The sequence below is a fragment of the Hyperoodon ampullatus genome, assembly GCF_949752795.1.
Source record: "Hyperoodon ampullatus genome assembly, chromosome: 8".
In the NCBI taxonomy this organism is placed as follows: domain Eukaryota; kingdom Metazoa; phylum Chordata; class Mammalia; order Artiodactyla; family Ziphiidae; genus Hyperoodon; species Hyperoodon ampullatus.
In genome coordinates, this window is record NC_136921.1 from 84386257 (window position 1) to 84411100 (window position 24844).

Here is a 24844-nt window from a genome sequence, read left to right on the forward strand (position 1 = left end):
ATTGTTATTTAATTTGGAAACAAGTGTTTCATTAGCGAAAAATCACACATTCATTAAAATGTCCTACCAGCCACTTACTCAGAAAATCTTGTATTCAGCTCTCCCACTGAATTGCAGTCGAACCATCCTATTTCCATTCTCATTATTCTCCTAAAGTACAGTTTTCTCATTTTCTGTATCTGACGAGCTGCAGCAATTACCCAAAAGCATATCTGTAAATGGAGCAAGAAATGTTTAGCATTGTGATAAAAATAATCATTAATTCCTTCTCTTTTCAGAAGAAAATATTTTCACTATGACAGTTGAGAAAAGGACAAAAGTAATTCACAACATGCCTCTTGTTGGGAATTAAGGTGTGAGCTCTGACATCTGCAGCCGAAAGTGGGGCTGAGCCGAACCACTGTAAAGAGGGAAGCCAGAGGCTTGGGTTTGAATCCAGCTCGGCCACTTGCAGAGTTAACCTTATTAAGCTTCACTTCCCTCATGTGTAAAAAAAGGCTTATTACCCCCAAAATAAATTATTGCTCTTAAATCACTACTTTTGCATGCCACTTCTGATGAATTTTTCCCCTGAGAAGCCTGCCAATAAGCATTCATACATTGTTTTCCAGCTGTTGGACAATGATTTTCAGAGAAAGTAAGACAGACATTATGACATAAGCAGGGAATCTTGCTGACAGTTTTCCCCATGCAAGCAAAATAAGACTGTCATTAAAACTCCAGTGCCAGAATGGTGAAAATTGACTCATTTATCTTTACAACTAACAGTAACTTCCTGGAATTCTTTAGTGAATGGAGAGTAGGGGGGATTTATTATTTTTCCTACGTTAGTAGGAAAAAGATGAAATACTTTTCTTCCTTAATAAGAGTTAACTCCAAACCCTCCCATAACTGAAATCTAGAATATGGATTCAGTTTACAGAACTTGGGTTGGACTGCAGTTTGGTGTGACTTTAGCAAAAACAGAGAAAAAGAAAGTCAAGCTTGCTTTCCTCCAACTCCCCACTCCCAGCTTTTTCCAGATACGAAGAAGGTTCGTACTTGCTCTCCCTGTACGAACACACCCACAACTGTCTATTTCTGAGTTTAGACAAGAGGATGAAGCAGGGAGGGCAGGGGAGAGCAAGACACTGAAGCTAAAAGTCTATTCTCCATTTCTCTGGACAAGCGTTCCTCCCCAACTGAGAGGAAGAATCCTTCCCCACCGTCTGTTGTCTGCCTGAAATAAAGCTGTAGTCCTTGGGGCTTCTGAATAGCTTTAAAGAACACACTTTGCACTTCATTGTCACGTCTGTGAACCCAGCTGCTGATCTATAAATAAAATGGAGGCGTCACTAACTTGAATATATCCTGTGACAAGTACCATGACAGCGATGCCAGCATAGTAAATGGCAAAGGTGACCATTTCACTTTCAATGTCCAGAAACCTTCAAAAGAGGGAAAAAATGGTAAGAGTCACAGGTAGGATCTAGCTAACAAAAATTGCATTTGTGAGTACAGAGGAATTTAAAATATACATATTGTATGTTTCTATTAAATATGGGTAAGGCGTTTTACCTGTGTAGAATTACAATCAATCCAAATCCCCAAACAGACCTCATGGTATCCGTCATAGCAAAGATGCCTACTTCCTTCATTTTTACAGGCAGAGATGCAAGGGTTGTGAAATAATTAATGGGCATTTGTTGGAAGACAGGGGACCCTAGATGGCAGCCCGGAGCTCTGTCCACTGAGGCCCCTTTCACTCATGCTCATCATTAGTGATGGTGCAATCACAGCTAGAGAAATGTTCTAAAAAGCCAGACAGGGCTTCCCTAGTGGCACAGTGGTTGAGAGTCCGCCTGCCGATGCAGGGGACGTGGGTTCATGCCCCGGTCCGGGAAGATCCCACATGCCACGGAGTGGCTGGGCCCGTGAACCATGGCCACTGAGCCTGCGCATCCGGAGCCTGTGCTCCACAACGGGAGAGGCCACAACAGTGAGAGGCCCGCGTACCGCAAAAAAAAAAAAAAAAAAAGCCAGACAAGTGTCTGGAAAGGCACAGGTAGGGAGATGTGTGCTGTAAATCAGGAGGCTTACTGTTACCTGTCCAGCAATCTTAAGCCAGCTTTTCAACTCCTTCCTCTCTCAGAGTAACACTAGGAGAAATGTGTGTGTCATCTTCCCATAGAGAGAGAAAAGCACTTTATTAACCCAGTCTTTGTGCTGACCACAGCCCAGGAATCCTCGCTCCCCAGGACAATTTCTAAGGCTGAAGTCAAAGAACTTGTGGGAAAGCAAGAAAACTACACAGTGTTTTCCCATTACAAGTATCACACTGCGACACAGGGTTTGGAACTGGCAGGGGCAGGGAGGGGAGAAAAAATGATTCTGAAATTGTTTTCGGGAAATAAGAAATTTTATCATTAAAAAATTAACATATTGGTTGTTGATATACCCGATCCTCAGGGATAAGCTAGATGATGTCTATTTCTTTAGAGAATCACAAAGTAGCATCTTTAGCCTAGATGCTCTCAGTCTACCAGCTTTCTGCTTTCTATCAGGCCTTCTTTTTGTGACCCAAGCTTGAATTGTTCTCTCCCTCTACTGAACTCAGACCAAGTATTTAAGTATAATTTATTTAATTCAGAACAAACTATTATTCCATGGCAGATTTTATTGCCATCTTGCACTATTATTCAATATTTTTATTGAATATATTTATATCGAGTATATTCATGTTTCTCTTGCTAGTAAATTGCAAGCTACTTGACAGCAAAGACTAGGTAAGCTGCTTGTTCCCACTCCCAAAGCCTGGTACGATACCTTACACATTAAGTAGGTACTCAGTGAATGTTTCCTGACTTTTCTTTCACTTTCAAAATACTAATGAGGAAGGGAAACAACTGCCTTGGTCAACCCCTCTGACGATCTCCAAACCACCTAATATGTCTGTGTTCACCACATTCCCAGTCTTTCAGGATGATTTAAGGGAACCCCCAGAATGAAAAAGATCTAGAAAGTCATAAACTTGTATACAAGTATCCGTGATCAGAGGCCCTTACAAAAGCTAAGTATCTTTGTATAGAGTGTATAATGCAGTATTTATGAGTAAAGACTTCTAATGTATAAATGAGTGCATAATATATATGCTATTGATACTATGTATAAAATAGATAACTAATGAGAACCTACTGGATAGCACAGGGAACTCCACTCAGTGTTTTGCGGTGACCTAAATGGGAAGGAAATCCTAAAAAGAGGGGATATACATATACATATAGCTGATTCACTTTTCTGTACAGTAGAAACTGACACAACATTGTAAAGCAACTATACTCCAATAAATTTTTTTTAAATAAATAAATGAGTGCATACTCTTGGTTTCTGTTTGTGAAATAAAATTTGGGTGTCCCAAAACAGAAAACTATGAGCATTTGTCAAAAAGTTTTACTTAGATTCCCTGTGGTGCATTTATTCTACAGACACTGTAAGCAGAGGTGAGAGGGCCTGTCGTGAAAACCGCAGCTGCCAGTCATGAATGAATGTACTTGACTAAGAGCTCTGAGCACTGACCCAGCTGTGGGATTTACTGGAGCAAAGTTCAGGAACATAACAGCACTGTCGGGGGGTGTGGATAGGACATGTGTAGTTTGTGATTGTTTTCACTCCTGAGGCACCCCAGAAACGAATGGTTAACTCACTTCTATTTGATTCTGGGAAGAAGTCATTAGAATCCTTAGAGTTTTAAAGACTACTTGGGAATATTTCTGGGACAACAGAGCAAACCTATCAGAAAAACTGATAGGAAGGAAAAGGGGACGTCAACTTGGTTCCTTTGACTGCACATCAGACTTCATCATCTGCATGGTGGAAAGCTCTTGTGATTATAAAATCCTAGTAAGGATTCTGTAAAGTTTACAGGTGATTTGGACCACAGACTTTCTTTTCAACAGAAAGAAAAACAAAACAAAATTGATACATGCCTACTTGGATAAATTAAGATTCCCCTGACGCATTTGTTGAAGAGAGAAGAGGGGAGAGAAATGACAATTAGAGGGAAAAGGTAAAAGATATTTTACAACGATATGAGGTCTTTATGACAAGGTGCATTGCCTCACCAGGAGCGCTCCTTTCAATGGTTCTGATGCCCTGTAGACCCAGTAGCATTGACACCTTAGAGTGAATATCAGTGTCAACCCAAACTGGCAGAAATGTGTCCATATCCTACTTCCAAAATGTTGAAAGGTCCATGTTCATTAATGCATGGGACATTGACCTATGGACAAATGGTTTGTCACTGGGTAAAGTTGCTTTATAGAATACCCACACACTAGGGTAGCATATTGCCAGAATGGCTAATGCAATTGTGAGCAATATTACAGAGAGATTATATATGCCCTTTATCTAGTTTTCCCCCAAATGGTAACATCTTGCAAAACTATAGGACAATATCACAACCAGGATGTTGACATCGATAAAATGAAGAGCAGAATATTCTCATCATTCAAACATTCCTCTTGGGGGCTTCCCTGGTGGCGCAGTGGTTGAGAATATGCCTGCTAATGCAGGGGACACGGGTTCGAGCCCTGGTCTGGGAGGATCCCGCATGCCGCGGAGCAGCTGGGCCCGTGAGCCACAATTACTGAGCCTGCGTGTCTGGAGCCTGTGCTCTGCAACAAGAGAGGCCCGTGCACTGCAATGAAGAGTGGCCCCCGCTTGCCACAATTAGAGAAAGCCCTCGTACAGAAACGAAGACCCAACACAGCAAAAATAAATTAATAAATTAATAAAACCTCTGCCAACAAATTTTTAAAATTAAAAAAAAAAGATTCCTCTTGTTGCCCTTTGATATATACACATACTTCCATCTTTCTCACACTTCTGGAGGCCAGAAGTCTGAAATCAGCTTCACTGGGTTGAAATTCAGGTGCTGACGGGGTTGTACTTTCTCCAAAGGCTCTAGGGAAGAATTTGTTTCTTCCCTCTTCCAGCTTCTGGTAGCTACTGGCATTCCTGAGCTTGGGACATCACTTCAAACTCTTCCTTGATAGTCACCTTGCCTCTCTTTTTCTCTCTATAGTCAAATCTCCCTCTGCCTCTTTTTAGTAACTGTCCCTTTAAAAAATACTAGTGATTGCATTTAGGGCCCACCTGGGTAATCCAGTATAATCTCCCCCGACCCACGATCTTTAAGTTAATCACATCTGCATAGACTCTTTTTTGCATACAAGGTAACATTTGCAGATTCCAGGGATATCCTACATATCTTTGGGGGCCATTATTCAGCCTACTGGAGCGACAGTCAAAATATAGGTACTGGGGCTTCCCTGGTGGCACAGTAGTTAAGAATCCGCCTGCCAGTGCAGGGTACACGGGTTTGAGCCCTGGTCCGGGAAGATCTCACACGTCACGGAGCAACTAAGCCCATGCGCCACAACTACTGAGCCTGTGCTCTAGAGCCTGCATGCCACAGCTACTGAAGCCCACTGAGCCTAGAGTCCATGCTCCGCAACAAGAGAAGCCACCGCAATGAGAAGCCCGGGCACCGCAATGCAGAGTAGTCCCCCGCTCAACACAACTAGAGAAAGCCCGCACGCAACAAAGAACCAATGCAATCAAAAATAAATAAATTAATTAATTAAAAAATATATAGATACTAATAAGTGTTGGTAAGAATGTGAAGAAATTGGAAGCCTCACACATGTTAGTGGGAATGTAAAATGGTACAGTCACTTTGAAAAACAGTCTGGAAGTTCTGCAAATGGTTAAACATTTATTTATCATATGACCCAGAAATTCCACTCCTAGGTATATGCTCAAGAGAATTGAAAACATATGTCCACAAGAAACCTTTTACATAAATGTCCATAGCAGCATCACTTGTAATAACCAAAAAGAGGAAGCAACTCAAATGTCCATCAACTGATGAATGGATAATTCCGCTCATTATATCCAGGCTATAAATGTATTATATCCATACAATTAAATATTATTCATCAATAAAAAGAAATGAAGTATGATTCACACTACAACGTGGATGAACCTTGAAAACAGGCTAAGTTAAAGAAGCTAGTCACAAAGGACCACATATTATATGATTCCATTTACATGAAATGTCCAAAATAGACAAATCTACAGAGACAGAAAGTAGATTAGTGGCTGTCTACGGCTGAGGGGGGATGGGGAATTGGGCAGTGAAATTTAAGGGATATGGGGTAGGGGGGTTGTGCGTTAATAAAAATGTTCTAAAATTGATTGTGGTGATGAATGCACAGCTCTATGAATGTACTAAAAACTATTGGGTTTTATACTTTAAGTGGGTGAATTTTATGGTATGTGAATTGTATCTCAATAAAGCTGTTTTTCAAAGTACATTGTCTTACAGTGTTTAACTTCAAAATAGTACTTGAGTGCATAAGCTAAATATACGTTGCTAAGAAAATAGACTGAAGTCCAAGAGAAAGTACAGACTTTGATTTTTGCATCGATGCATCCATATGTGGGGCAGGTAAGGACACAAACTTCCCAATGGCTGTGGTAGTGAGCCTCCAAGGAGCCCTTGATTGTTTTTGTCTCCTGGTATTCACACTCTTATGTAATCCTCACCAAAATTATACCAGGGCTGGTCTGTGTGACCAAGAGAAAATGGCAGAAATGATAGTATGTCACTTCCACAATTAAGTTACAAGACATTGTAGCCTCCATTTGAGTTTCTACACTTTAACTGGATAAAAGAAAAGAAAGGTATGGGGCTTCCTTGGTGGCGCAGTGGCTAAGAATCTGCCTGCCAATGCAGGGGACACAGGTTTGAGCCCTGGCCTGGGAAGATCTCACATGCCATGGAGCAACTAAGCCCGTGCACCACAACTACTGAGCCTGTGCTCTAGAGCTTGTGTGCCACAACTACTGAGCCCACATGCCACAACTACTGAAGCCCACATGCCTAGGGCCTGTGCTCCATGACAAGAGAAGCCACTGCAATGAGAAACCCGCACACCGCAACAAAGAGTGGCCCCCAATCGCTACAACCAGAGAAAGCCCGTGCACAGCAACAAAGACCCAACACAGCCAAAAAGAAAGAAAGAAAGAAAGAAAGAAAACTGCATTGTGATATTTCCTTCTTTCTTCTTCTTTCATTCTGTTACCTTATTATTTGACTATTCTGAGCAAATAAATTCTGAGAAGCTGATCAGGAGGCCTAACGTTCTGTAATCCTTTTTAGCCTTATTCTCCGAGAGCCATTTGGAAGGCTCCAGCCTAAAATTCCATCCAATGGATTACAATTGATATGTGGAAACCAATACGATGAAAGAGAAAATCCAGCTCCTACATTATACATGTATGCTTATGTTGATAAAATCATTGGGTTGCCTTGTATAGTACAAGACTAACACACCAATTATAATAGGTGGAGACATTGTACTTTTAATGATATACTTTTTCCAAGAAAGAAAGTTGTGAAAGAGTTGGGTAATTTTGGAGGCGTGTTTACTACTTACAGGTAAGAAAATGTCCCCTCCCTCTCTTCTGTCCCACCCAAGTCCATTTTCACAGTGATCTTACCACATGAAAGCTAAACATTTATTCAGAAGTGCAACAAACAGTATTCATGTCAATGACCATAATAGCTCACGATTAAAATATTTAACTCATCAATGGAGTTCCTGGTAAAGGAAAGGCCTGAGAAAGGTGTGGTCTACACAATCAAATATCTATTTACATGTTTGGTATCATGTGAATTCAGCCAAAGCCAAGGAATTTCTGAAACCCCTATTTGCTCTGAATTATTTGCTCACCCTCAAGTATAGGACCCAGTAAAAATGAATAAAGTAATGGGTAGCCATGGTGAATTCCTTTCTAATGGATGCCAGTGATGCAGACGTTAAAGGCAGATTCATTCTTTAGTTCATCTAATAAATATTTATGAGCATTTGAGACAAAATATGTCTCAAATTTTGGTCCCTCTAACATTTATTTCCAATTTTTAAGACATAACAAGATATACTTTCAGGAATTTTCCCTTGAAGAATTTATCTTCAAGCATTATTAATGATTGGGGTCAATTTACATCATACATAAGTCTGAATGGATTTTTTTCAAAGGGGGAAAATGGATTAGCTTACATTTTGTAGTCATACCACTCTGTAAAAATCAGTTCAGGGGCTTCCCTGGTGGCGCAGTCGTTGAGAATCCACCTGCCAATGCAGGGGACACAGGTTCGTGCCCCGGTCCGGGAAGATCCCACATGCCGCAGAGCGGCTGGGCCGTGAGCCATGACCGCTGAGCCTGCGCATCCGGAGCCTGTGCTCCGCAACGGGACAGGCCACAACAGTGAGAGGCCCGTGTACCGCAAAAAAAAAAAAAAAAAAAAAAATCAGTTCAATTCTGTTCTCCAACATAAATGAAAGACTTAAAAGACTGTCATTAGGAATTCCTGGCTGTCCAGTGGTTAGAACTCTGCACTTTCACTGCTGAGGGCTCGGGTTTGATCCCTGGTTGGGGACCTAAGATCCTGCAAGCCACGTGTGGTACAGCCAAAAAATAAATAAATAAATACTGTCATTGAAGACAGTCTCTCTTTTTTCGATATGCGGGCCTCTCACTGTTGTGGCCTCTCCCGTTGCAGAGCACAGGCTCCGGACGCGCAGCCTCAGTGGCCATGGCTCACGGGCCCAGCCGCTCTGCGGCATGTGGGATCTTCCCGGACCGCGGCACGAACTCATGTCCCCTGCATCGGCAGGCGGACTCTCAACCACTGTGCCACCAGGGAAGCCCGAAGACAGTCTCTCTTTTATGCAAATTGTTCTGAGTGTTACTTCCAAATTTAGAAGAGAAATATACATATTTAGACATTGGAAATTTATTTCTTATGAGTAGGCTTATTATTTGTTAAGTCTAATTCTGCACATTGTATGTTATCCTGTACTTTCCTGTCAAGTGCTAACCAGTTTATAACTATGTATTTATTTGCATGGTGGTTGATTTCATTATGGTCTCACCAACTAGACCCAAGCTCCACAAATACAAGGACCATGATTCATAAGGCACCACTGTATCCATGATGCTTACACATTTTCCTGGTACATAATTGGTGTTCCAAAAATTTTGGTTAAATTAGTAAATGAATGAAAGATGCTAACAACAAATAATATTATGGAAGAACATCAGTGATTTAGAAGGATTTGTCATATCTGGAATCAAGTCTGTAGAAAAAATTTTAAATGAAGGAGAAAAATATAAATTCACTTGGGGGTGCCATTCCAAGTGTCTTTCTAGCTAGGATGTGCCCTGCCCTTGGTTCTTGAACCTGAGTGGGTTCATACGTGCAATTGAGCTTGTTCTGGCCCTGAGGCAGCATGAGGCAGGCTGCAAAGTCCATGCTATGACAGTGAATCAACTCTGTGTACCCTACAGACTCACTGATTACAAGGCAGCCTGTCGGGCTTATGACAGACAAAACAGGAGCATGGTGAGCTCTGGTTAATTCTGCATGGTTGTCTTCTATTCATAGCACCACATCACTCTTCCACAGAAACTCAACTGCTAACTGAGACCAACGGCCCCGATTCCAAGTCCTAGAGCACAGGAATGATGAAATTCCCATTGTAGAGAGAAGGCTGGGGATCAAGTGGGACATCAGCCATGGCCACAGCAGCTGAGGAACAGAAGGGAGGAGAGGAAGAAAGAAAGAAAGAAAGAAAGAAAGAAAGAAAGAAAGAAAGAAAGAAAGAAAGAAAGAAAGAGAGAGAGAGAGAGAGAAAGAAAGAAAGAAAGAAAGAAAGAAAGAAAGAAAGAAAGAAAGAGAAAGAAAAAGAAAGGAGGGAGGGAGGAAGGAAGGAAGGAGGAAACAGGAAAGAGGAAAAAGGAAGTCTTGGATATGAGACATGACAAGGACTCAAGTAAAATTCATGCGTCATCCTCCAACTGCATCAAGTATTGGTAGTGTCATCCTCAAGGCTGTTGTCTACAAAGTGGTGAAATTTGGGTGATGTATTTAATGAGCAATTTCCAGTTCTGTGTTTTGCTGTTGTAATTGTTAAGCTTTAAAAATCCGGTAGGACAGGAAGAACTTCAGGGCAGAGTAATTATAGAAATAAGGGTAAATTTATGTTTCTTTTTACTCTGTGTTAGACACCACTCCAGCTCAGTCCATAAGGTTCTTTTCACACATTTTGAATTACAATCTAAGATACAAGCCAAAAAAGTGAAAAGTAAAAAATAGCAGCCTACCCACAGCGCGTTCCATTTGTCACGTTCTCGTAGAGAGAGCTGTTGGTCCATACTATCGTGTTATTCACACATGCTTTTCCAGGGATCTTGAGTTCTTGTAATTCCATGTCATACTCAATAGAAACATCTGTCATTGTGCCAAAAATCAGTAGCATGCCTGGATAGGCTACTCCATGGAGAAATGCACATAAACTTCCCACACACATCAGCCAAATGTCAGTCTTTGAAGAAAATCGAAACTTGAAAAACAAAGGATTCAGAGATCATCTATGGGTGAAAAGCAGGAGAGGTAGGAGGGCTATTTAATTTTAGTTACTAGATTCTGATAAACAGTATTCAACACCAAGTCTTAAGGGAATCATCTTAATTGAAAGGCAGAGTTCTCACTAATATTGAAATAAACGGTACATCGATTATCTAAATCATTAGACTCTTACATTGTTAGTTCATGTTTTCTCTTTCCTAGTCTCATAATTCATTCTCTTTATCTCAGGAGCTGACTTTAGTTCTTAGATATTCATTCCCAGCTTAAGGGGGAAACAATCACTGGCACACATGCTATTGCGATGTAGATATTCTGTGTGGGTTATTCAGCAATATCGGCTCCCAGAACTGATATTGACAATGAAGAGTGCCTATTTGTGCCCAGAAATGCCTCCATTCTGCAAATTTGAGAAAAATACCTACACTATGGAATTCCTAAAGACATCATAAGAATAAGTATACATGACATTATTACTATGATAATTTTCCTTACTAAAATGATAATTAGGGGCTTAGAGATTATCTTCTAGAACACTTTTATGATTTACCAGATAGAATTTGTGTGTTTAATCAGCAATAAATTTCTAATTGCTATTCAACATGTTATCACGTAGACAGTTTATGACTGAAAAAGTGATCATCGTAGTTAAAAAACCTGCCAATGTGACTATAACACTTCCTCCACCACATGAACAACTCACAGTGGCAAAACCTGTGCCATAAATCAGCACAGTTTTATTACCAATTGAAAGAAGCCAACTTGACTGCTGCTACCTTTCTTCTTCTTATCTTCTAACCTGAGGATAAAAACACAGGGGTTTACAGACCGTCCTTTCCAAAACAATGAGAAATTCTTCCTAGATGGTGATTTTATGAGTCATTCTTTAGTAAGAAAGAAAGCCCCCACTAGCTACGAAATTCTTTCCAAAACTGGTATCTTAAAAACTAACCAGGGGGCTTCCCTGGTGGCCCAGTGGTTAAGAATCCGCCTGTCAATGCAGGAGACACGGGTTCAAGCCCTGGTCCGGGAAGATCACACATGCCGTGGAGCAACTCAGCCCGTGCACCACAACTACTGAGCCTGCGCTCTAGAGCCTGTGAGCCACAACTACTGAGCCCACATGCCACAACTACTGAGCCTGCACTCTAGAGCCTTTGAGCCACAGCTACTGAAGCCCATGAGCCGAAACCCCGTGCTCCGCAACAAGAGAAGCCACTGTAATGAAAAGCCCGTGCACCGCAACGAAGACCCAACGCAGACAAAAATAAATAAATAAATTTATTTTTAAAAAAACTAAAACAAAAACTACCAACAATGACCTACTGTATAGCACAGAGAACTCTGCTCAATATTCTGTAATGGCCTAAATGGGAAAAGAATTTGAAAAGGAATAGATACATTTATATATATAGCTGAATCACTTTGCTGTGAAACTAGGACAGCATTGTTAATCAACTATACTCCAATATAAAATTAAAAAAAAATTTTTTAACTGGCTATTACTTTCAGATTTACTTCTTCTAGAGATTTCAGTATAGCTGTATCTCTTTTTCAGTAGAGATTCACTGAGGTCTTTCTGAGAGGTGCTAAGAGAAAATAAAAAGTACTCTGTACTCCCTGTTACAGTAGCAAATAACTATTGGACCTCAGCTTTGAACCTCGGCCTCTTTCTACCTACATTTCCTTATAAATTGAGGTGGTTGGATTATCTAATTTATAGCTTCCTTCTTGCACTTAAAAATTTTACAACTACATTAAATAATGTTGATATGATAAAAATTCAAAAAAACTCCCATACTTCCCATAAACTCATATTTACTTATTATTTCTTATTCATTTTATTGCTCATAAAACTGTACTCAACCCAAACTTGAACTTTTCAACTCCAGGGATCTCCACTTCACCTGAGTCATCCATTCATGAATATACCGCAGGTCTTGTTTTCACCAGGAACTAGTCTACTCTATCGGCTCTTTGGGACTGAGCATGCATCTTGTTTTCTCACTTCCTTCCTCCTTCTATACCTATTTGTCATCTCAGTTGAGACCCGCAGTCCTTTAAACTCTCCATTTACTTACAATCACTAAACCCCATCAAGATGTTGCTTCCTTACTCGGCATCCTAGGTCCCACTGCTGGCCATTTGGACCACACTTTCACCATCATCCTCAATCCTTTTCCCCATATCCACCCTTGCAAACCCCATCTCTGCATTCAGCCAGCTGTTCCCCCTTCTCCTCCTGAAGCCAGGCTGCTGGGCCTGCTAGAAACAACCTCTCCACCATCTGAAAGGTGCTGCACATGCTGTGCTTAGCACTTGGCTGCCCTAAGCTTCCCTTCCAGCTCAGAGTAGAATCACAGATCCTTGCTGACACATCCATAGTCCTCTGTGGTCTGGCCAGTTGACTCTCTGACCTTGTTTTCTCCTACTTCACTCCAATTTTCACCACCCGAGCCACCTAGCCTCTTTGCTGACTTTTGTCCATGCCAAATTTGTTCCCACCTCTGGGTGTTTGCACTTGCTACTTCCTCTCACCAAAATGCTTTTTCTTCAGATATCTGTATGGCCAACTCCCTCACCTCCTTCATACCTTCTCTCCAAAGTCACCTTCTCAATGGAAACTTCCATGGCCAAAGTCTTTAAAGTTTCAACCCTCCCCTACATCATTTCAAATCTCCATTTCCATGTTTACGTTACCACACTTATCAGGAGAAAGGTTCATATCCTCTAAAAACCAAAGCACTCACTCAGCTTTCCTGCTCATCCTCATTGTAGCTCATTCATCTGCATCCATGCCCTTTTCCATCTCTTTCCCACCCAGTGAGGAAGAATGGTTCTTCGGCGCCCAGCTGACCCTACCATTCCAAGTCCAAAGCTAATGTTACCACAACTACCACATCCCTCTGCCATGAATTACTTAAAATGTCTTAAATACCTTCAACCTCTCCCTTTCCACCACCTCTATTTCAGAAACTTAGCTGGTACCTCCTTGTTTTCTACATTAGACTCCTTTAATCCTGCCCTCATGCCAAGTATGATTAAGTGGCATTTGTTTTATAAGAGAATTTAAACTCTTAAAGAGAAACATCTAATAATTACATTTTAGCTTTCTACTATTTGCTTTTGGGAAGAATTGGGCTTTCTTCTCTGTGCCCATGAAATCATACTTGTCCAATTTTTCCTCTGCTCATTTAGTTCAGAAATTCTGTGGTGTTCCTGGACATATAGGGGAGATTTGGACCTAATCCAGAAGGAATATTCCCAAAGGTTTCTGAAATCAAATTATAGTAATGTTTTAAAGAGAAAAAGAATGGATTATATATACCATTTTGTAGGCAGTGCAATGTGTGTAAAAATATTGCTTCTGCTTTGTGCCTTTTATGGGAATATTAGGAAATTATTTTGAAGATGTGATGCATTGTTGAGTAGTCACTTACTTTGATTTCTTATCATTGTCATCTGTCAGGATAAAAACAATACAAAAAGCAGTTAATAATAATGAAAAAATGAAACATAGTCATTAACAATTTTGCTCTGGACAAACATTTCTATAATTACTTTTATTAATGGAATAATGCAAAATAATTTTTTGCTTTTTCATCTTTCTCTCTCTCTCTCTCTCTCTCCGTATTATAGAAGACATTTTTATCACATTCAGGACTGCTGCCTTGACTACATTTCTTGACTTTTCTCCAGAAAATGAAATCTTTTTACCTTCTGGATGTCAACTAAAGACCAACATTTCTAAATTAGCTAAAGAAAGTCTGATTTTTTTGAACTACCAAATAAAATGAATATTTATTTCTTGTTTGCTTCTTTATAAACATCAGAATTTGTCTACTTAAAATGCAGACCACAAATCAACTAAACAATAAGATACCATTGACACCCCATGCCAGTAGAAGCCATAGGATTGAGCCACGTACTATTTTCCCCAGCATAAGTCAGAGCAGATGGAGGGGAGGAGGTGAAAATGGGTGCTCAGGGTCCTGAGTGTAGGGAAACCACAAGGAAAGGAACCCAAGGTGCTAATGCCAACCATTGTCATAGGACAGCACATCCTGGTTCCCCTGGCATTTAAATTTCACGTCATTTCATTTCATTAAGAGTAAAGAGGCATTACAGTGTAGATAGAGATTAACCTCTTAGGTTTGGGAATCAGAACCAGACTAGGATTACAGCTCCATTCATTATTAGTCACACGATCTTTGCCAAGTTTTCAAAAATGTATCCAACTCTCTGTTTCCTCTTCTATAAAATGTAAAATTATAGGATTTACAAAAAAAAAAAAAGTTTAGAATCATCTGCCCTCACTACACACCATGTACTAGTGCTACACACATTACCTCACTCTGGCCAGCAGAGTCTTTGAACTGTTCCTCTCAGGGAGCAGCGCTCACTAAACATTTACTACTATAATCAATTATAACAATATACGTATAAAGGTAATAATAATAGCCAGTGCTAGAACAACCCTACTCTACCCAGGGAAGAGATATTTATAGGTGAGATGCTTTCACTCACCCAGGATTTGTGTGTTCTTACCTAGCACTCTCAGCCATTCCACTAGATGGATTCTAGGGAGAAACACCTAGAGTATGTTAGAAGACCATCCAATAACAGTTCTATTTATTGCCATTGATTTTTCTCCTCTCCTTAAACCTTCACTAGCTTGTTCCAATTTTGTTCTCACCTCTCTTTGTACAAGAGACAGTAAGAGAAAAAGGCCACTTACATGATCTATCTGACTCAAAACCATGATTGTCTTCTCCAGATTTCTTCACACTGCGAAGAATTACTGAGTCAGACATGGTAATTGCAGTCCACAGCCAACAACTCTAGAAAATAAAATAAAAGAATCATTGTGATTATTATTTATTTTCTCTTCCTTAACCAAAGTAGCCAAGTGAAAGAATAATTTGGTTCAAGAAATTATCTTCATTAACAATCTCAGACAAAAGTAGATTTTTTTAATTGGTTAATAACCCCATGAACGAGTCTAATTATTAGGAAACATAAACCCAAACCATTGATTATGACTTTTTCTGGTTCCTGGATGGATAGTTGTTTTTTATTTATTTGTTCTTTCTGCTTATCTGTGCTTACTTGTTTGATTGATTGATTTTTTTAAATGAGTAAAAATAAAAACCACTAGAAGGGCACAGCCAACTGGTGACATTCTTGGGTCAGCAGAGCTGACCAACAACACCCAAATACTGGTGGGTAGGTTTCAGTGCTCCTTTGTAAATGCAACCCCTAGGTCCAGAGTATGGAAAGTCCAGCATGGACCAGGAGAACTGCTACCTAATTCATTTTATAACATAAGTATAACCTTGACATTAAAACAAATAAAAATGTTATAAGAAAAAAATAGAATTATAATTATTTTTGAAAGTAGAGTTTAGAATGCTAAATATTTTCAATATAATCTAGCAGTTTATGAAAAAAACATAGTGAGCAACGTTGATCCCAGAAATGCAATAATTGTCTAATGTAAAAAAATTGGATCATCCTGATAGATGGAGAAAAAGTATTCAGTAAAAATTAATATCCATTCCAGATGTTTAAAAGTCCATAAAATTAGAAAAATCATTATGTTGCAACCCAATGAATGCATTTGGGTACTGATCAGTGGCAAATACTAAAACCATTCATTGAAATACTGACAAAGATTAAATATCCAACAGTGCAAAGTGTTGTGAAGATATAAAGACATTACACTAAGTTGTCAAATCTCCTTAAGCTTCTCTTAGCCATGACAATTTCTCATAAATTTCTTCTTTCTGATAATCTTGACAGTTTTGAGAAGTACTGAACAGTTATTTTACAGAATGTTCCTGAAATTGGGATTTATCTGCTGTTTTTCTCATGATTAGACAGGAGTTGTATGTTTTGGGGAGGAAGACCACAGAGATAAAGTACCCTTCTCATTACGTCATATCAAATGTACTATCAAGATGATGGTATCTATCAATATGATTTATACAAAATAAATTTTAAAAAATAAACTCAATATTAAGAAGCAGAGTGAGAGGGACCTCCCTGGTGGTCCAGTGGTTAAGAAGCCACCTGCCAATGCAGGGGACACAGGTTCAATCCCTGGTCCGGGAAGATGCCACATGCCATGAGGCACCTAAGCCCGTGTGCCACAATTACTGAGCACATGCACTGCAGCTACTGAAGCCCATCAGCCTAGAGCCCGTGCTCCACAACAAGAGAAGCCACCACAATGAGAAGTCTGCACACCACAACAAAGAGTAGCCCCCACTCGCCGCAACTAGAGAGAGCCCACGCGCAGCAATGAAGACCCAGCACAGCCAAAAAAAAAGTGCAGAGTGTGAAACATTAACTATGTAGTTTATGAGGTCAGTTAAAAAAATACTAAAAAAAAACAAATTCAGAATTTTTTATCCAACAACAAAATTTCTTTAACATAGCAATATTACATTCAGGCTGCAATGTTTGCTGGTTATACCATTTTTGAAATTTTGACCCAAATTTTTTTTTTCAAAAAGCAAAGAAAGAAACTCTTTGATAATGAGAAAATAATAAAACAACATGAACCATAATTGTAATATTGCATTTCCTAATTTTAAAATGAGAATTTTTTTTTTTTTTTTTTTTTTTGCAGTACGCGGGCCTCTCACTGTTGTGGCCTCTCCTGTTGCGGAGCACAGGCTCCGGATGTGCAGGCTCAGGGGCCATGGCTCACGGGCCTAGCTGCTCCACAGCATGTGGGATCTTCCTGGACCGGGGCATGAACCTGTGTCCCCTGCATCGGCAGGCCGACTCTCAACCACTGAACCACCAGGGAAGCCAAAAATGAGACATTTTTTTAAAACTCCAGTCTCCAATTATTTTTTTTCCTGGCTTAGCTCTTCATTTAAAAAGGTTTCTTTCCACTGGTGTGCAAATATTTGGCAGTGTTTAGAGGCCATTGGCATAGTGTCTTGCCTGTGAACTTTGGAGTTCCACAGATCCCAGTACTGCCTATGGCTTCACTCTATGTTGTTGGATATGTTTTTTAACATTTCTCCAGGCCCCGATTTCTCCATGCTTTAAGTCAATGGAATATTACTCAGCCATGAGAAAGAAGGAATTCCTACCGTTTGCAGCAACATGGATGGAACTTGAGGACATTATGGTTAATGAGATAAGCCAGACAAAGAAAGACAAATATTGATGATCTCACTTTTATGTGGAATCTAAAAAAGCTGAACTTGTAGAAACAGAGAGTAGGATGGTGGTTACCAGGGCCCGGGGGGTTGGGGGGAGTTGGGGAGATGTTGTTAAAGGGTACGAACTTGCAACTAGAAGACTAGTAAGTTCTGGAGATCTAATACACAGCACAGTGATGACAGTCAACAATACTGTATTGTGTACTTCAAAATTGCTAAGAGACTAGAACTTAAATGTCCTCACCACAAAAAAGAAATAATAATTATGTGATGTGATAAAGGTACTAGCTAAAGCTACAGTGTTGATCATATTGTAATAAATAAATGTATCAAATCAACATGTTGTATATCTTAAACTGACACAATGTTATATGTCAACTATGTATCAATTAAAAAATTAACTAATTTTTTTGAAGGGTGAATTTGCCCTTTTGCTTTAGCTGGGACATCATCTTTTCCTGCCCTCAGACATCTGCACTTCTGGTTCTTGGGCCTTCAGATTCCAACTGGAACTACACCACTGGCTCCCCTGGGTCTCCAGCTTGCAGATGGCAGATTGTAGGACTTCTCAGCCTCTATAATCACATGACTCATAATAAATCTCTTTCTATGTATCTATATATAATCTTATTCTTTCTGTTCCTTTGCAGAACCCTGACTAATTCAGTTAGTATTCCATGAGATTGTTTATTTCTTATAGGAGAATAACACAGCTTAGCTGTGAGTACCAGGCCAGCAACCAAATATCTGGGACTGTTCTTTTGTTTGTTTTCTTTCTCAATATTCAATGCATCACTCTGGACTTCAGTAGTCCACTCCAAGGAGCTATGTTTTAAAAGACACACTCTCTCCAGTGCTACAGGACATGCATCGGTTGCTCAGTCAGAAACAGAAGCTAGGGGACTTCCCTGGTGGCGCAGTGGTTAAGAATCAGCCTGCCAATGCAGGGGACACGGGTTCGAGCCCTGATCTGGGAAGATCCCACATGCCACGGAGCAACTAAGCCTGTGCGCCACAACTACTGAGCCTGCGTTTTAGAGCCCACGAGCCGCAACTACTGAAGCCCGCATGCCACAACTACTGAAGCCCGCGTGCATAGAGCCCATGCTCCGCAACAAGAGAAGCCACCACAGTGAGAAGCCCAGGCACTGCAATGAAGAGTAGTCCCCTCTGCAACTAGAGAAAGCCAGCGTGCACCAATGAAGACCCAACGCAGCCAAAAATAAATAAATAAATAAATAAACAGATAAATAAATAAATAAATAGAGAAAAAAAAAAAAAAGAAACGGAAGCTAGTTGCCTTATCTCTGGTCAATTCCGTGATGACCTTTAAAGGCCATTGTGTTGAAAATGTTAATTACTTGTGTGCACCCACAAAGATAGTAGCAATTTCATAACACTACATTTGGAGAAGTGCAATGAGATATTAAAATTACTAGAAAGAATAAACGAAGACTTTGCTTGTGGTATTTTCCAGAAAAAAATTATGTTTCCAAAATTAGATGTTAGATGAATGGCCTCATACCATTATAAGTGTACCCTGATGTATCATTAGACCATGTTTTCCCCACTGGTTAATTCCCTTTTTATTAGATGAGATCCTGGGAAATTCTTAGAGCAGATGCTGGAGAACATCTCTGTTAGTCTCTGAAACCCTGGAAACATAGTGGGAATCTAGATTTCAGTGACAAGCACATTTGTTGTACAGGGTGGTGAGAGCATGTCTCTTCCTCACTTGGTACATTTATGATTTAAGAGTGCAAGCAGAAGTCATGTCATCTAATTCTACTCTCTCAGCTATTATCTATAGCATTTAAGCTAACAATTTGTTCTTGAGCTTCCTGAAGCATGTGAAAGGTACTTGGGTATCATGCATTGCAAGAAGCTTTAATTAGGGTTTCTTAACAATTTACAATAACAAAGTTGTACTTTAACCCACACAAAAGAACTCAGATTTGAAAATAACTTATCAAGCTATTTCCTTTTTACTCTACCTTTTTATATAGTAAATTATTTTAATCTCTAAAAAATCTCTTTGGGAACAGATTGAGAATTTTCAAGGTCTCCCAGAAAAATTGTCTTTCAATAAACTTAAGAGAATCTAGGAGTTAAAAGTAGGAAATCAAGCTTTCTAAGCACTGATCAGCAGATTTTGGCCACCTAATCATGGAATCCCCCAAGAATTCTGACTCGCCCACGATAAACTGGAAACACCAGTTTCCCCCTCTGCCAAATGGTACGTGGTCTATACCCTGAGTACTACCTGCGCTCCTGTTTCACTCTCCAGGGTCAAAGTTTCTTTTTCTTTAATAAAATGTCTAATCTTATCAACACAGAAATCTACATTAGAGAACAGCCTCCTGACCTTTATTGGTAGTAATAGCAAGGATTTTTCTACCTTAGAACATTAGCAACAGCATTCTGGAAGACAACTGCCAGGGAGGAGAGAGAGGAGACAGAGAGCAGCACCTGGATGGTCGCCCGAGAGAACCTGGGACAGTGAGAGACCTCAGAAAAGGGGCTAAGGGAGCAGCGGCACAGGGGTTGAGGCTGTCAAAGCTGGAGGAGATACAGGTTCTATAGGCCGTGCCAGGAGCACATCAAAGATCCTGAGGATGGGCTTCCCTGGTGGCGCAGTGGTTGAGAGTCCGCCTGCCGATGCAGGGGACACGGGTTCGTGCCCCGGGCCGGGAAGATCCCACATGCCGCGGAACAGCTGGGCCCGTGAGCCATGGCCGCTGAGCCTGCGCGTCTGGAGCCTGTGCTCCGCAACGGGAGAGGCCACAACAGTGAGAGGCCCGCGTACAGCAAAAAAAAAAAAAAAAAAAAAAGATCCTGAGGACAACACGTCAGAGCCCACCATGGGCCATCACACCAAGGCTGCTAGTGTGACCTCAAGACACCAGCCTGGAGCAACAGATGAGTGGGTTGACCTTCACCAAAAGCTGGGTCAACACTAGCAACTGGCTGTTGATACTGCAGAAGAATTGGGAAAGAAAGGAAGGGAGGGAGGGAGGAAGGAAGGAAGGAAAGAAGGCAGACAGGAAGGAAGGGAGGAAGGAAGGAAAGAAGGAAGGAGGGAAGGAGGGAAGGAAAGAGGGCAGGAAGGAAGGAAGGAGGGAAGGAAGGAACAGGTTGGGGTAAAAGCAGTTCTCCCAGTAGCTGGAATCCTTCCAGGCTGAAGGATATGATAATAATCAGGACTTTCAACCCATTGCCTGTTTTTGTACATAACATTTTCTTGGAACATAGTCATGCCCATTGTTATCATTTTGCCCTTGGCTGCTTTGGGGCTACAATGGCAGAGTTGAGTTGCTGTGACAGAGGCCATTCCCACCTTCCCGCCAATGCCTCAACATTCACTGTCTAGTTCTTCACACATAGGTTTGCAGATCCCTGCATTATGAAGTCAGTTCAGGACAGCCTGAAGCCCAGGAAGAAATCTTTGGAGAGCTGATTTACCCAGCCTAAAAATCTTATGGCACACCAGCCCTCCAACCTGCCTGTCCTCATGGAACTTACATTGTGCCAGGGAAGGCAGATGACACGTAAGAAGTAAGCACTGTGACTGTGAGTAAAAGAGAAGTACAGGTATCCCCTAGACCCTCAAGCAGGACCCTGCCCTTGCCTAGAGAGTAAGGGAAGGCTCTGGAACCAGCACAGTTAACATGGGACCTTGAACATAGGGAAAGTTAGCCAAGGGAACAGGAGAGAGAAGGCCGCTCCAGGCTCATGCAAAGGCCCAGACTCAAAAGACAATACATAGGTTCAAGGACCCAAGGGTGTCCAGTGAGTCTGAGGGAACATGGATGGGGCAGCTCTGGAGGATGTGGCTGCTTCATTCCTCAGGGCCTCATAATCCTTAATGCTGAGGACTTAGGTCCTTATCCCCAGGGCAATGGGAACTAGTAAGGGCTTTTAGACAAGAAAAAGATATGATCTTATTTATACTTTCAAAAAACACAACACTCTGATAAGCCCACACCCAGAGAGACAGGGAGATCGGGCTGGGAAGGACAGAAATCTCCCAGGCCCAGCAGCGGTGCCCCCTCCTTTACCAAGGCCAGGGGCCTATGCAGTTCACTTCACTCCTGTGCAGACAGGCTTGAGGTGACCAAAGGGAACAGGCTGTGTGATGCAAGACAGCCAGGCCAATGGTGCCCAGGCTCTTGTCACTTTAGGACATAGCTTCTCAACTCTACCAGTGTTCTCGGCTTTGAATTTTCTCTGGGGAGATCTGTTCTGCATTCCGGTTCATTTTCTTCCAAATGCTATTTTTGAAACACATTGATCTTGCCTAGACTGAATTCAGGAGGAAGAGGCTGAGATTTTTCCACGTTTAGGCCTCGAAGGATCTAAATGCTCTAGCAGCCACTGAGGGGCGGGAGGCCAGTCTCGGGGCTGGAACAGCGTCTGCACCTCACATCACACTGTGAATATTGGCTTTAGCTTTTCTCTCATGAAGTCTTCCCCTCTGTAAAACCATTCAAGGCCGCCAGCACCACAATCTCCCCTTCCCTGAGCTGCTCAGAGAGCAGAACTGCACCTGCTCCTCGTGAATTTGGAAGTCCCTTTTGAAGCCACAAATTCCGTTTTTTTTTGAAAAAGCCCTTAACAAGTCTTTCACGGCTGACATTTAGGTATGTAGGAAGGGCACCCTTATTATGATCAAACCCAGCAAATGATTTCTTTCTCCAAAGGATCATTAAAGGAGAAAAGAAATATTGATTTATACCAAGAAGCAAGAAAAATAGAAAAATACTGCCTTGCAGATAAGCAGGTGTGTGTCAACAACGTGGAGACACTGTCCCGGGATAAGATGAAGCAGAGGCCCTTTAGCCATGGGGGCTACAGCTGACTGAGAAGGGAAAGAAATACACAGTGATCCTCAAGGGGCAGACGGATAGGCCTGCTTCACAGGATCGCAAATGAGACGGAGAACTAAGGAACTGCTCTTGAAGAAAACAGGATTTAACACCAAGGCTCCTCCTTGCTCTTCTGCTTGGTCTCTATATGTGTAGTTCTTTCACCTTCATAAAGCAAAGTAAACCCAATACTTGATTCCTGCTAAGGAACTCGGCATTTTCTAGCAATTTCAGTGTCTTTTAAAATCACAGAGTGAGCAGTGTTTTTTTCCTAAATTACTTCCAAATCCACTTCTAGCATTCATCAGCAAATATTTGTCACCTTTATGCTTAGTAGTAGGACACACAAATTATTCAAGGGCTTACAATCTAGTGGGGGGAAGGGCATGTAAACCGCTAGGCAGGGAGATGGAGGCTTCAAACAGGTAATGACAAGAGTGGTACAGGCAGAGCAGGAGGGTAACTAAGTCTGGGGGAGGGGGACATAAGGTGAGGGTTGGCTGCACACAGAAAGAACCTCTATTAAGAAATAGCCAGTAGGGGCTTCCCTGGTGGCGCAGTGGTTAAGAATCCGCCTGTCAGCCGCATAGCACAGGGAGATCAGCTCAGTGCTTTGTGACCACCTAGAGGGGTGGGATAGGCAGGGTGGGAGGGAGGGAGACGCAAGAGGGAAGAGATATGGGGATATATGTATACGTATAACTGATTCACTTTGTTATAAAGTAGAAACTAACACACCATTGTAAAGCAATTATACTCCAATAAAGATGTTAAAAAAAAAAAAAAAAAAGAATCCGCCTGCCCATACAGGGGACACGGGTTCGAGCGCTGGTCCGGGAAGATCCCACATACTGCAGAGCAACTAAGCCCGTGCACCACAACTACTGAGCCTGCGTGCCTAGAGCCCGTGCTCTGCAACAAGAGAAGCCACTGCTGTGAGAAGCCCGTGCACTGCAACCAAGGGTAACGCCCGCTCGCTGCAACTAGAGAAAGCCTGCACGCAGCAGCGAAGACCCAACGCAGCCAAAAATAAATAAATAAATAAATATATTTTAAAAAAGAAAAGAAATAGCCTGTAAATAAGTTAATACCTTAAAAGTTTAGTAATAACCACTATTAGATCCCAATATTGAGTTCTAAGTACAATCATAATTTGCCTCTAAAATGTCTAGAAAGCTATTCCCCCCTTCAAAACATTAGGAAAAAATGCACTTTATTCCCAGTCTTAAATGTGAATGATATTTGATCAATGTGTTCAAGTCATCAGCAACATGTGATTTCTACTGTCTAGGGAAACCGAAAAATGGAAATAAGATTCTAGAATTCAACTTTTCCCCTTCTAGCCATGAATCCAGAGCTCATATTTTCCAGCATCTGAATTACTGAAAGCTAGGAGAATGGAGTCAGTATAGCTCTGTATTAAACCAGCACCAGCTTTCTGGGGTAAGATTTGTGGTGGTCAGTGCACACAGAACTGTGCTTTCATAAAGCCAACTTTAAAAAGTTCAGTAACATTTTTACTTTGCGCTGATTATTCAGTCTATTTGCCCATTTGCACCACACACACCCACATACCGCACACACGCACACACATTCTCAAGAAAATTGATGCATAAAAAAAGTATCACTATAAATGAGATAGCAACAAAGATTTATCTGTATTATATACAATATTATGAAATCATTAATGTATTCTGCAAGTTCCTAGCCAAGCCCTGTAGCATTGTTTATTGCATAACAAGAGGCCAGCCTTTAATGAATCAGAAACACAACACACCACAAAGTAAGACATAGAGGAGATGAATTTGCAGAACATAGTCTTCCCGTGCTCTAGACGATATACGTCACTTACCTGTGAATGTAAAATTGAAGAAGCCAGAAGAAGCAATGGACTCCACTGTGGAGAGTCAAATAGTTTTCTAACCCGTTCCAACTTCAGTTTTCATCATTGTAAAGCACTGAACAGAATTCAAGCTTTTTCGAGAACTCTATCTATTTGCTTAAGGGTCAATGCCCTGAAGGCCAGCCTACGCAGAGTTCAGTGACATCTGAGGAAAGGTTGAACACACTCAAAATAATAACCCCAAACACAGAGTGCACTTGGGAATCGCTCTGAGGGTGTCAACAGGCTTTGGAAAGTGTTGATTCAGCTTCGAAGGAGAGGTGAGAAGCCAGCAGGGGGTGCCCAGCAAGAGCACTGTGATTCTGGCCATGTCCTACTCTTCTGTTTATAGGTCATTATTTTTGAAGAGTTGCTTGAAAACATAACAAGGCAGAAAAAAATACCTTAAAGCTTTTCCTCCTCAATTTAAAAGATCACTCTT

The 24844-nt window shown here is 41.1% G+C and overlaps 1 protein-coding gene across 1 annotated transcript in view; it reads right to left on the minus strand.

Moving 5' to 3' along the window:
- Nucleotides 1-15288, minus strand: part of ABCB11 (ATP binding cassette subfamily B member 11) — a gene marked incomplete at both ends in the record, with an annotated part of 83912 nt that extends 68624 nt beyond the window's left edge. Inside the window, 6 exons of the mRNA XM_079710284.1 lie at nucleotides 79-212; nucleotides 1340-1427; nucleotides 10213-10451; nucleotides 11219-11273; nucleotides 13915-13936; nucleotides 15213-15288. Coding sequence (XP_079566410.1) covers nucleotides 79-212; nucleotides 1340-1427; nucleotides 10213-10451; nucleotides 11219-11273; nucleotides 13915-13936; nucleotides 15213-15288 — 614 coding nt within the window. The remainder of the gene's footprint in view (nucleotides 1-78; nucleotides 213-1339; nucleotides 1428-10212; nucleotides 10452-11218; nucleotides 11274-13914; nucleotides 13937-15212) is intronic.
- Between the last annotated feature and the right edge of the window lie 9556 nt (nucleotides 15289-24844).